The sequence below is a fragment of the Ceratotherium simum genome, chromosome 3 (genome assembly GCF_057802395.1).
Source record: "Ceratotherium simum simum isolate JZ-2026a chromosome 3, ASM5780239v1, whole genome shotgun sequence".
Lineage (NCBI taxonomy): Eukaryota > Metazoa > Chordata > Mammalia > Perissodactyla > Rhinocerotidae > Ceratotherium > Ceratotherium simum.
Genome location: NC_141902.1, coordinates 41,032,630 through 41,045,790, shown reverse-complemented (window position 1 = coordinate 41,045,790; position 13,161 = coordinate 41,032,630). Strand labels below are relative to the sequence as shown.

Sequence of the window (13,161 nt, the reverse complement as noted above, 5' to 3'; positions counted from 1 at the left end):
GACTGAAAAACTGAGTTTACAGTTTCTGCCAAACATTAACCTTTGTCTTTCTTCTGTTTCCACAGAAATGTCCAGGACTGAGACATTGATTCAGTGGGTTAAGGTAAAATCTACCAATTCAGTTTCTGGACTGTGAAACTTCTTGGGGAATTTTCAGATGAAGGAATGATGGGGTTTTCAGGATATGCTACCCCAAAACATGGTACCTTCGCATATTAAATATTTCAAGCTGAAGGAATTTGAGAAATGGCATGTGCAGGAAGGACTTTCTGACCTTCCCCTGAAGCAGGTCATAAAACTCTCACGTGAGAGGTGCCCTCCCTATACCTGAAGGAAAGAAACATCCTTATTTCCAAGACAGAGGAACACCAAGAAGAATCTGAATAAAGAGGTCTTGTTGTTTCCCCTAGTTTATACACTGATCTCATACTCTTTGTCCTATCATGTCTTTCTACAACTTTCCACTCTTCATCAGACCTAGCATAAAAACACTCAGGTTTAACTATTTCTTCAGGTCTTCAATTCCTTATGAAGGGTCTCATGTCATGCAAAGTTATATTAAATAAATTTGTATGCTTTTCTCCCGTTAATCTGTCTTTGTCAGTTTAATTTTCAGATCCAGCGAGGGACTCTAAGAAGGTCAAGGAAAACTTTCTCCTCTCCTACAACAGTTAATTACAGAATAATGTGGCATACACACTAAAGAAAGTATGTTCAATGGATTGAAGTAGTATGAGAAAGGAGTGTCTGACTTGGTCAAGACAGTAGGGACACGAAAAAGGGCTTTATCAAATAGGTGACAGCAGAGCACGGCTTTAAAGTATGATTAGGAGTTTGCTATAAATAGAACAATAAAATAAAATATTAAAGAATTTTTCCAAAACTTCAAAAGCATAGAGGAGGTGGTATGATACCTGGTGGTTGAAAAAAGAAGTGAACCTGAAGATAATAGTCCTGGTTGTTCCACTGTTTACCTCAAGCAAATTAAACTCGCTGGATCTAATTTTTCTTGTCAGTAAAATGAGGAAATCATATTAGAGTAAAGTCTCAAACTTCAATGTAAATATAAATAAGGTCTAGGGTAGGGCCCGAAATCTTTTTAATGATCACAGGTGATATGGATGCTGCTGGTCCACTGACCTATACTTTGAGTAGTAGCACATTAGATTATCTCTATAGGTTCCTTGTACCTTAAAAGTTTATTTCAAATAATTCTTCTATTATATTGAAAATTTTTAGGCAAATATGATTTTGAGAAGGATAAAACTAAAGAAGAAAATTATAAGGTAAAAAAAAAGAAGAAAATTATAAGGCAAATTACACTTAAAAAATAATTTCCCGGGGCTGGCCCAGTGGTGTAGTGGTTGAGTTCGTGCACTCTGCTTTGGTGGCCCAGGGTTAGCAGGTTCGGATCCCAGGCACAGATGTATGCACAGCTTATCAAGCCATGCTGTGGCAGGCATCCCACACATGAAGTAGAGGAAGATGGGCACAGATGTCAGCCCAGGGCCAATCTTCCTCAGCAAAAAGAGGAGGATTGGCAACAGATGTTAGTTCAGGGCTAATCTTCCTCACAAAAAAATAAAAAATAATAATAATAATTTTCCTTTATGACTAAACAGTGTTTACCCTCTAGAAAATAAATATTCAAATAAAACCACTTTCCAGTTAACCTGACAGCATATCTTTTAAAATTCTTATCAAAAGAATTTATTGGACATACCAACAAGTAGTTTAAAGTTGCAAGAAATGAGAAATACCAAAAAGTAACTTAGAATCTACATAATAGTGATATACTGTAACTGCAGGCCCTCCAGGACCAGTTCAACTGACCCCATCTCTTAGTAACAGAGTGATTAAGAATTGCCTTTCAGAAAATCTGCAAAGTCATGTAGCCAGGGCATGCGCAAACGAAGAAATTATGACTGGAAACAACCATGGACCCAGAGATCCTCCTTCCCATGGAACCCAAGAACTGAGACACGACTGGAACTTGAAAGTCAGACTCCTATCAAAAGCGAGGGGTCCCTCATTCTGGAAGATCCGGTGTTAAAATTCCTTCCCCACCTCATCAAAAATGTTTAGAACCCTATCATAAAAGTTTAGAACCTCATCATAAATGTTTAACACCATATCATAAATGCTTGAAGCCCACCAATCAAAACCTGTCCCACCAGCATTTCTGTGTGCCAGCCTGTTCTCCCTAACGTCTTAAATATGGCCCCAAATCCTGAATTGGAGAGAGAGATCTGAGGGCACATGCCCCCTGTTCTCCCTGCAGATCCATCTTGCAGAATAAAGCTAATCTCTTTTCCCAAAGACTGATGCCATAATTAATTGACTTGCTTATGCACATCAGGCAAGTGAACCTCAATTTTGTGTGGTAACAATACAACTTGAAAATAGAACGAAAAAATGTCTCATTTTTAAATAATAAGAAAAAAACAGTTAAGTATTTGGACATCAATTTAACTTGGGAAGTCAGATATTTATTCAAAGAAAAGTATGATTACAATGAAGCGTGAATAAATGGAGTCTCAAATGTAAAGACTAAAGATAGCAAATAATATAATACTACCCAATTTAATATGTAGATTTAATTCAATATGCATTAAGGTTTCTTAGGACTAGTTATAGAACTTGATAAACTAATAGTGAAATTCTTCTGGAAGAACAGAGAAAACAATTAGTTCTTTTTATTTTAGGGTAGATTCAAATTATTATAAAGCAGTATTTTTCAAACCCATATGTGATACTGTGATTTATAATAAGAAATATGTATTTGGTCTTCATCTTTTCTGGCAGAGAGCTCCTAAAACCCTTGGAATTTCCTAAGTGATGAAAGCCACATAAAGGTGCCTTTTGTTATGTTAATGAGGTTACTGTTGGAATGCACTTAAGGTTGGGGGCTGGTTGCCTGGATAATCAACCATGTGATTAGAAGGTTAGAACTTTCAGTCCCACCCCCCTGACCTCCAGGGAAGGGAGAGGGGCTGGAGGTTCAATCAGCCACCAATAGCCAATGATTCAATTGATCATGCCTATATAATGGAGCCTCCATAAAAACCCAAAAGGCCAGGTATCGGAGAGCTTCCAGGTTGATGAACACATGGAGATTTGGGGAGAGCAGCATGCTCGCAGAAGACATGGAAGTTCTGTGCAATCTACCCATACCTTGCCCTATGCATCTCTTCCATCCAGCTGTTCCTGAGTATATCCTTTTATAATAAACTGGTAATCTAGAAAGTAAAATGTTTCTCTGAGTTCTGTGAGGTGCTCTAGCAAATTAATCAAACCCAAAAAGGGGACTGTTAGAACTTCAGATCTATAGCCAGTAGGTCAACATCCTAGACTTGTGATTGATATCTGTAGCCACAGGCAACATCCTAGACTTGTGATTGATATCTGAAGTTGGGGGCAGTCTTGTAGGACTGAGCCCTTAACCTATGAGATCTGAGGATTTCCAGGTAGAAGTAGTGTCAGAATTGAGTTGAATTGTAGGACACCCAGCTGGTATCAAAGAATTGCTTGGGGGTGTGGGAAAAAACCCCACACATTGGAATTGGTATCAGAATTGTTAGCTATGCTGTGGATAAGGAAAAGAGTTGGAAAAAATGGTAATCCTAGAGATAGGTTAAGAATAGTGAAATAATTTAATGTGTGTGTGTGATAAACCAGAAGTAAATACCACAAAGGAAAAATAAATAATAAGAATCCTGGGACAAGTGGTTATCAGGATAGAGAAAAATTAATTTGGATCACTGTAAATCCTAAAAAGGTCAAATAATCAATTAGGGGAAAAAATATGAAAATCAAGTGGTATATTTATGCCTAGATGAAGGACAAATAATTTTCTATAAAAGAAATGAAGGCTGTCATAAGAGTCAAGATAGATATGCTTAAATATATATAAAAACAAACCTACTGCATCCAATTCAGCTAATTTCAGGATACAAGCAACAAACAAAAATCAGTCATATTTCTATGCAGTGAACAATCTGAAAAGGAAATTAAGAAAGCAATTTGATTTACAATAACATCAAAAAGAATAAAATGCTTAGGAATAAATTTAACCAAGGAGGCTATAAAACCTGTACACTGAAAACTACAAAACATTGCTGAAAGAAATTAAAGATACCTTAAATAAGCGGAAAAACATCCCATTTTCATTGATTGGAAGACTTAGTATTGTTCAGATGACAATACTCCTCTCAAAGCAATCTACAGAGTCAATGCAATTCATATTAAAATCCTAACTACCTTTTCAGTAGAAATAGACGAGCAGATCCTAAAATTCACATGGAATTGTAAGAGATCCCCAATAGTCAAAATAATCTCATAAAGAAGTTCAAAGTTGGAGGACTCATACTTCCTGATTTCAAAACTTACTATAAAGTTATAGTAATCAAAACAGTGTAGTACTGGCATCTACCCTCAACAGAACAGAATTGAAAGTCCAGAATAAACTCATAGATCTGTGGTCAGTTGATTTTCAACAAAGATGCCAAGACTGTTCAATGGGGAAAGAAGAGTCTCTTGAACAAATAGTGCTGGGACAACTGAATACTCACACACATAAGAATGAAGTTAGATCCTTACCTCACATCACATACAAAAATTCACTTCAAATAGATCAAAAACCTACATATAAGAGCTAAAACTATAAATCTCTTAGAAGAAAACACAAGGGGAAATCTTCATGACCTTCAATTTGGTAAAGGTTTCTTAGATATGACACCAAAAGCATGAATAATAAAAGAAAAAATAGATAAATTGTACTTCATCAAAATTAAAAACTTTGCACATCAAAGGACACTATCAGAGAGTGAAAAGACAACCTATAGAATGGGCAAAAATATGTGCAAATCACATATGTGATGAGGGTCTAGTATCCAGAATACACAGAGACTGCTCAAAACTCAACAATAAAGACAAACAATTCAATTTAAAAATGGGCAAAGGACTTATATCCAAAGAGGATATACAAATGGCCAATAAGTACATGAAAAGATGCTCAATGTCATTAGTCATTAGGGAAATGCAAATTAAAATCATAATGAGATACCACTTCACACCCACTAGGATGGCAATGGTAAAAAATTAAGTGTTGGCAAGGATGTGCAGAAATTAGAACTCTCAGGTATTGCTGGTGGGACTGTAAACTGGCGCCGCTGCTGTGGAAAATAGTTTGGCAGTTCCTTATAAAACTAAACATAGAATTACCATATGACCCAGCAATTCCATATTTAGGTATATACTTGAAAGAACTGAAAACAGGTCTTCAACCAAAACTTGTAAATAAATGTTCATAGCAGCACTATTCACAATAGCCAAAAAAGTGAAAACAATCCAAATGTCCATCAACAGATGAATGGATAAACAAAATGAATTCATACAACTGAATATTATCCAGCCATAAAAAGGAATAAAGGACTGATACATGCTACAACATGGCTGAACCTTGAAAACATTATGCTAAGTTAAAGAAGCCAGATACAAAAGGCTACATATTATATGATTCTATTTATATGAAATATGCAGAATAGGTGAATCCATAGAGTCAAAAAGCAGATTAGTCTTTGCCAGGGACTGTGGGTAAGAGAGAATGGGGAGTGACTGCTTAAGGGATATAGGCTTTTCTTTTGGGGTGATGAAAATGTTCTGGAACTAGAAGTCACAATGACCACACAACATTGTGAACGTACACTAAATATCACTGAATTGTACACTTTGGTGAATCTTATGCATATTTTACCACAATTTAAAAATTATTTTTAATTTAAAGAAAATCTTTTGCATGATAAAATATAATAAAGTCTCATATGAGGAAAGGCAACGGGGAGGAAAACTGTAATAAAAGTAATTTGTAAAAGGTTAGTATCTGAATTATTTATAAAGATTTGATACAAAGATAGAGGGCCAATCTCCAAAGTTATCAGCCTAAGTGGTCAAAATTGATGCACAGATTATATACCAAGAAATAATTACAATAAAATCACATAAAAATGGACAGGCCACTGGAAAGTAAACACTTATTTAAAACATCTTTAAGAAATGATTATATTCTGAATGCGTTATAAGAGAGTTGAAAAGCAAATGTGGCCAGGCCATAAGGAAATAAATAAATTTAAACATCTCTAGTGACACTGTGAAACTGTTCTAGAGAACAATCTAACAATATGTAAGAGAAGCTATAAAGCCAGTCAAGTATTTCAACCTAGTATTAGTTTGAGGACTGCACTTTCAAATAAACACCCAAAGTAGGGAAAGCAGTAAATAATTTGAAAAAAAGATATTCATAGTCGTGGTAACTAACATGAGAAAATACAAAATAATTTAAATAATCAATAAAAGAGTAGAGCTAAAAGAAACTAGTATTACTGCCTAAGCCCAATGGAATATATGCATATGTCTACATATGTGTGTATATGTATATATAAATTTAAAATGACAACTATGTAACTATTTGATAGGTTAAAATGTGAGAAATAATGTCAAAGTAAATCACAAAATAGTGCTTGCATTGATTTCAACTCTATATATATATTGAAAAGAATTTGGAGTAAGTTTAAAACTCAGTAGGCTCTTTTAAAAATAAGTTGTAGAGAGTAATAATTTTTCAGCAATTATTTTCTAATCACATTCTTCACCCAATTGGTAAAAGAAATATAGGTAAGGCAACAATAAAAAACTCTATAGCATAAGCCATAAATTTATAAGAAAATCTTAAGTGATCAAATTAAGATATTTTATTTTGTTATGTCCTTACTATAAACCTCTTTTTGTTGAGATAAAAGTTTTCAGGCCGATCCTCCAACAAGATTTTGAGGAAATATTTTTTTCGCTGTATTTAGAATGTTAACCTCATTCTTGTAAATAAAAATGTTTTTCATATAATACTTTTGTCAAGACACAGATATGCTTTAAAATATCAAAGAAGGAAAGTGAATTAAATGTATGCAAACTATACATTTATATAGATGCAGAAATATGAGTAACTGTCATAAGACCAACAAAAATATCTTGAATGGATTAATAAATGTAACACTGCGCAGTTTATACTGTACAAGCTACCTGTGTACAAATAACTGCCTAAACACTGCTCTGAACAGTAGTTTCCATAGAAGCCATCATAAAAAGCAAAAAAAGGCAAACTGAGCTTTTAAATATTCTGTCTGTTCAGAAGTTGAAGAAGGGAAGAAATCTTGAAAAGCAGAAGCAGTGAAAAGTTATAGTTTAAGGGAGCTGACCTAAGAGATACTGTCCTGCCCCAAATTCTCTCTACTACAAGAATTTTGTCTTATACTTCCTGAGACTCTACCAACTGGAGAGTTATGCAGATTAACAGGTATTGTCCATATATCAAAATCAGTACCTCTGAAACAATTAAGCAGTCATACTCTATTACACAGTACTACGAATTGGTTCAATTTCTTTCACTTCTCTCAACACCTAAATGAAGCAAACTGCAATCAGAGGGAATGGAAAAGGAAGCAGCACTGATGCTTCCACTATGGCAGTCTCCCCAGGTCTATAATTCTCTCAGAATCCATTTTTCAAAAGTATTTACCTTCCCTCTCGTCTAATTGAAGTTTTCATTCATTAGCCTAACAAAATATATCTTTCTCACTTCCCCCCAAAATTTTACAGTCATAAGAACTAATAGCATTTTTTAAAATCAACTCACCTGAAATTTACTATTTAACATTGGAGAACATGAGAAGATTTTTGAAGTCTTTAAAATATCTCCATCCATTTAAAACCTGCATTTCTTTTAAATTTTACCACCAATATGCTTTCTCTTTAAATGAATATAATTTCACTATACATTCATTAGTTAGAGATTATAATAATGAAGACCTTGAGACTTGTAAACAAACATATTTAAAGAAATCGTTTCAGCATAATATTCATCAACTGATTCTTACTTTGCTTCAACTTATGGAAATCACTGACTCTATCCTTGGCAGCCTGCTTTAGTATATCTGCTTGAATTCGGGGTTCATTCTCCGAGTTTGGGCCTGGAATGAATCGCTGAAGAGGATTGGAAGGGTTTTGTTTTGAAGTTTCAGGGTTTCCATTGTGGTTGACATGAGAATCTATGGCATAAAAATATCAAATTAAGGTCATATTTTGCAGAAGAATTTCATAAGACCTGTTTTAGAAAAGCTAAGACACACTGTTGTCTGATACTGAGTAGTCATGAAGCCTTTTTTTAAAGCTTTATTTTAATTTCTTTAATCAAATCTTATAAACACTGTGATTTTAGCTGTGTGAAGTTTACGAATTATTCCTAGGTGAGTATCTCCAGTGCTGATTATAAACCTATTCACCAAAGGGATATATAGTAGGAACCCAAAGATTAAAATGGCAATGACACCTGTATCTTGTCCTCCCTCCAAACTCTATATTGCCGTCAGAAATGTCCAAAATACAATAACGCTTTTAGAATTTTTAATCTCTAAGTGATTTTCATCTACACAGTGATTTACAACTGTTAACTCTTGATTCTTTCTTATTAGTATCTGCTGGATAGAACCTTCCCTTCCCCCACTCCACTTTTTTCCTTGTCAAAGCCTTGATTTAGATCTTTATTATAATTAATCTTAATCATATCAATTCTCATTTTAGGAGAACATTTCTATAAAATTGAACACGTATTCAGTAGAAAACAAACAGATACATTCATAAGTACAGAGTAGGGAGTTTAATATAGGTGGATCTAGTGATTTATAGAAGGCCTCTGTGAGATAAATTTGAACACATTTCAAAGAAGGTAAATACATATAGACTGGCAGAGATGAAAGGGAATGTAGTCTAGAGTGGCAGAACAAATAATTCTTCTGCTCTTAATAATCCATTAGACAAAGTGCATTCTCAAATGATTATTTTTCCCTGAGTTTTTATCAGTCATTTGAAAATATATAGCATTAATAAGAATGAATGCTACTTCACTATGCTGCTAAATGACACGTTTTATTTACAACATAACAATACATGACCAGTAAATTGGTTTTCAAATGGAATTTTAAGAATAAGACTTCAGGGCTGGCCCCATGGCTTAGCAGTTAAGTGCACGCACTCCGCTGCTGGCGGCCCGGGTTCAGATCCCAGGTGCGCACCGACACACCACTTCTCCAGCCATGCTGAGGCCGTGTCCCACATACAGCAACTAGAAGGAAATGCAGCTATGACATACAACTATCTACCGGGGCTTTGGGGGAAAAAAATAAATAAATAAAATTATAAAAAAAAAGAATAAGACTTCATACCTGGAGCCATATTTGGGGAGAGAGGTTGTCCAGTTGGAAGATGGGAGATTGCTTGATGACTTTCATATTGAGAAATGGAAATAGGGGCTTTCCTTAAAGCTAAAAGAAAAAATAGGTCCATATTATTCCCATTGATATTATGATTTCTAAAAGCCAATCACCATGAATCTATTTACACTGCACTAATCTTATGATGCTTATTCTAATTTTGTAATCCTTATAGTTGGTATATTAACTAATTAATTTATGGCTACTAATTGATACACTGTACCATCCATCACAGATTTTGGTGATCAGTAAATCTGACCAGGATAGAAAACAGTAGAAACTGTCTTGTTCACCACTACATACATCCCCAACACCTAGAATAGAGCCTGGCACATGCCAGGAGCTCAACAAAGATCTGATGAACGAATAAGTAAATGAATCTCTTCAGATACATTAAGACCTTTTTATATAGACAGAATAAATAAAAATTGACATTTATAGATCAGGTGAAGCAATGAGAGTATGTTACTCTAAGTTGCTCAGATTTTAAACAAAAACTAAATATGACTGATACAGCAAGTAGAGATTTTTGAAGAGGGAAAATTCAAGTTTTGTACAAAGAACTGTACTAACATACTTATAGTTGGGGCTTTCTTCTCCCTTAAGAAATGAAGGCACCAGGGAAAGAGATCATTTTTTACTCACTACCACTGACTCCAGTGCATCCTTGGGCAGCTTAACATGATAGAAAAGCAGACAGCAAAGAAGGAAACTAGAGAGAAGGGAAACAGATATGGAGAAAAAATAGAGAGCCCATCTATAAGATATGATTAGAGGCACAATTTATTCTTCTAAAACATTGGTGTGGCAGAGACAATACTATGTGATCCTATTTCATTATATTTTTCCTGGGCACAGAGAAAGATCAGCCTTCTTTACAGTTAGGGGCCATAAGACTGAGTCCTGACCATGAGGATGTAGGTCAAACCAAACGTGCCACTTCCAAGTATGGTGATAAAATCTTCTGTGCAAATCACCTACAATCTCATTTCCCTTTTTGTCACAACTTAGGAGGCTACACATGAAGATGGTTGCATCAAATAATAGAAGGGGACACTGCTTGGAGGAGAGCTATAAAGAGAGTCATCCAACCTGCATCAGACTGTAATACGAACAATAAATAAACCTTTATTGTTTTAAGCCACTGTAATTTGGGGATTGTTTGTTAATACATCACTGCCTATTCAATCCTAACTAGAATACCTGGGTTATTTTTATAATCCTCAAAGTTTATTTCCATGACTGTATTTCATTTATTGTTACAAGGATTTCTAAATTTAAAGACCCAACAAGCTTAAAATTCACTCTAAGAAAGCAACCCACTCAAATTTACAGAAAGTTGAGGTCTTCTCTATCTCTCTGTGTTCCCATTACCTTGTTCCTATCGCCAGATGCAACGCCCAACACCCACTTTCTACACATAAGAGAGCTAAATAACAACAATCAGCTGACATCTTTAAGGAGTAGTACTTCGCCAGGTTTAACAGTACAATTTTCATTTGCCAACAGACTCTGAGGACACTAAGCATCTGGTAGATATATTTGGAAAGAGAAGTCAATCACAATCCACAAATTTATTGATCACTGTTGGACCCTAGCTGGCTCCAGCACTATAAACCAGACGACAATAGAGGACACCTCTATTACTAAACAAGAAGTGATTACACATGTCCTTAGCTTTATATAACGCTTCCTGCTCAAGAACAAGGTGACTACTTGAAGACAAAATTGTGATTTAGAAAGGTAGGAAAAAGCTGGATTACAAACAGCCTTTATAAAGCATCCACGGGAGTTTAGAACTGATATAGTAGAAAAAGAGTAGTAATATGGAGGCCTTATAAGTTTGACATTAATAATACATGTTCCTACAGAAAATTTAGAAAAGTAGAAAAGCACAAAGAAAATAAAAATTAGCTGTAATTCTACTACTTAAAAATAACCACTATTATCATTTGGAGAATATCTCTCTGGTGTTTTGGGGTTTTTTTAATGTACATTGTAATATACACCTAAAATAAAATTAGGATCCAATCATATACACTATCTTATAGTCTTATTTTTTACTTAATATTTTATACATATTTTTCTATGTCATTCCATTTTCTTCTACGACATTCCCAAATGGTAGTGCTGAATCAAAATTTTCAATTTAATAGGTTTGGCTAGAGAGACCTGGGTAAAGAATTGCCACAAGGACTTTGGAGCCCCATAAATGGTATCAGCTAAGCTAGTTGATGGATAGACTTTCACTACTTAGGAAAAAGTAATGTGTTTTCTGGAAACACTTCACTTTCTATGCTTTTACTTTAGCTTTTTGTTTACTTTCCTTTTTGGTTTCCTTGAAAAGTTCCTTTTAAAAAAACTTCAGCCTTCTTTTTGTTGAACTAAGGGGGAAAGGTGATTTATTTATACATAGGACAAGATAGAGACTTGCCCAGGAGCCAGAATTAATAGTTACAGCTAGTGGTACCGAAACAAAGGAAGATCTAGAAAACTACTAGTGGACTTGAAGACAACTAAGAGTGCTAATCTCACTCTCCAATTTTGAATAGGGTTCTTCAGACTTTTTTCCTACACACCTACAAGTGTCTAATTTTCCCTTCACAAATATGAGATTATATTATACTTGCTTTCTTGTAACCTGCTGTCTTCATTTAAAAAAATCCTAGGCATGTTTATATATAGCTCAACATCATTTTTAATGACTACATATCACATTTTATGGATCTGACAAACTTAATGAACTCACCTTCCCTATAACCTTTATGTGGTTTTAAATTTGTCATTATATACAATTTTATGATGAGAATTCTTGTACCTACATGATAGAGTAAATTCTCAGGAAAGTACTAAGCACTACGTCAATGGCTATGCATACTTCTTAAACATATTAAGAGAAACTGAATAATAAATGTGAGCTTGAAGACAATAAAAGTATAGGAAAAAATGAGACACTGAAAAGACTGCAAACAATAATTTATGATATTAAAGCAGTTCTAATTCTATATATTTTACCCTAGTCCTCTCCATTGAGGACCATTGAGCGCCAGTAGAAAATATACATCAACAGAGAACAGCATGCTACTATAAGATAATATCATTAATAACTAGGCTGCTAAAATATATATCACTCATAAAACCACTATTAAGGAAAAGTACCAAAGACAAAATGAAAAAAAACTATTTACCATAAACACAAAATATAGGGTACAAAACCACTAGAGCACATAGCATTTATCCTACCACTATGGTCCTGGGTTTTGTAATTTTTATAAAGAAGAGCTATCAGCATGGAAATTCAATCATTCTACAATATTTATTGTCAACTATATGCTAAGTACTGTTCTAAAACCCTGGAGATTTAGCAATGAACACAACAGATCAAGTTATTGCCCTATGAAGCTTACATTTTGTTGGGTAGATAATAATAAATAAAAAACTATGTATAGAATATAATATAAAAGTCAGATGAAAAGTGTTACATATAAGTAAAAAAGGGAGATGTGATAGAGAGTGGTGGGAGATTTTATTTTAGATAGTTTGGTCAAGGGAGGCAGTTTTGAGGAAGAGACAATTAAGCAGAGGTGTGAATGGAACATGGAGGAAGAGCATTCAGGTAGAGACCAGCAAGTACAAAGGCCTTGAGACAGGAGCATGCACAGCATATCTGAGGAACTGCAAAGAAAGGAGTGAGGGCAAAGTGTTAGAAATGAGGTCAGAGAGGAAAGAAGGGGCCATATTACAGACACAACAGTAAAAATGTTAGGAATAGGTGGTAAGAAGGCTAGGGTCCAAGGGCTGGGACTACATTTGGTAACTCCAAAAGAGACAATAATAGTAG

The 13,161-nt window shown here is 34.6% G+C and overlaps 1 protein-coding gene across 2 annotated transcripts in view; it reads right to left on the bottom strand.

Moving 5' to 3' along the window:
- Window positions 1–13,161, bottom strand: part of GOLM2 (golgi membrane protein 2) — a 110,939-nt gene that overhangs the window by 25,680 nt on the left and 72,098 nt on the right. For both annotated transcript variants that reach the window (XM_004421506.3, XM_004421507.3), the window contains exons 7-8: window positions 9,273–9,371; window positions 7,929–8,099 (exon numbers count right to left, since the gene is read on the bottom strand). In XM_004421506.3, the coding sequence (XP_004421563.1) occupies window positions 7,929–8,099; window positions 9,273–9,371 (270 nt within the window). The remainder of the gene's footprint in view (window positions 1–7,928; window positions 8,100–9,272; window positions 9,372–13,161) is intronic.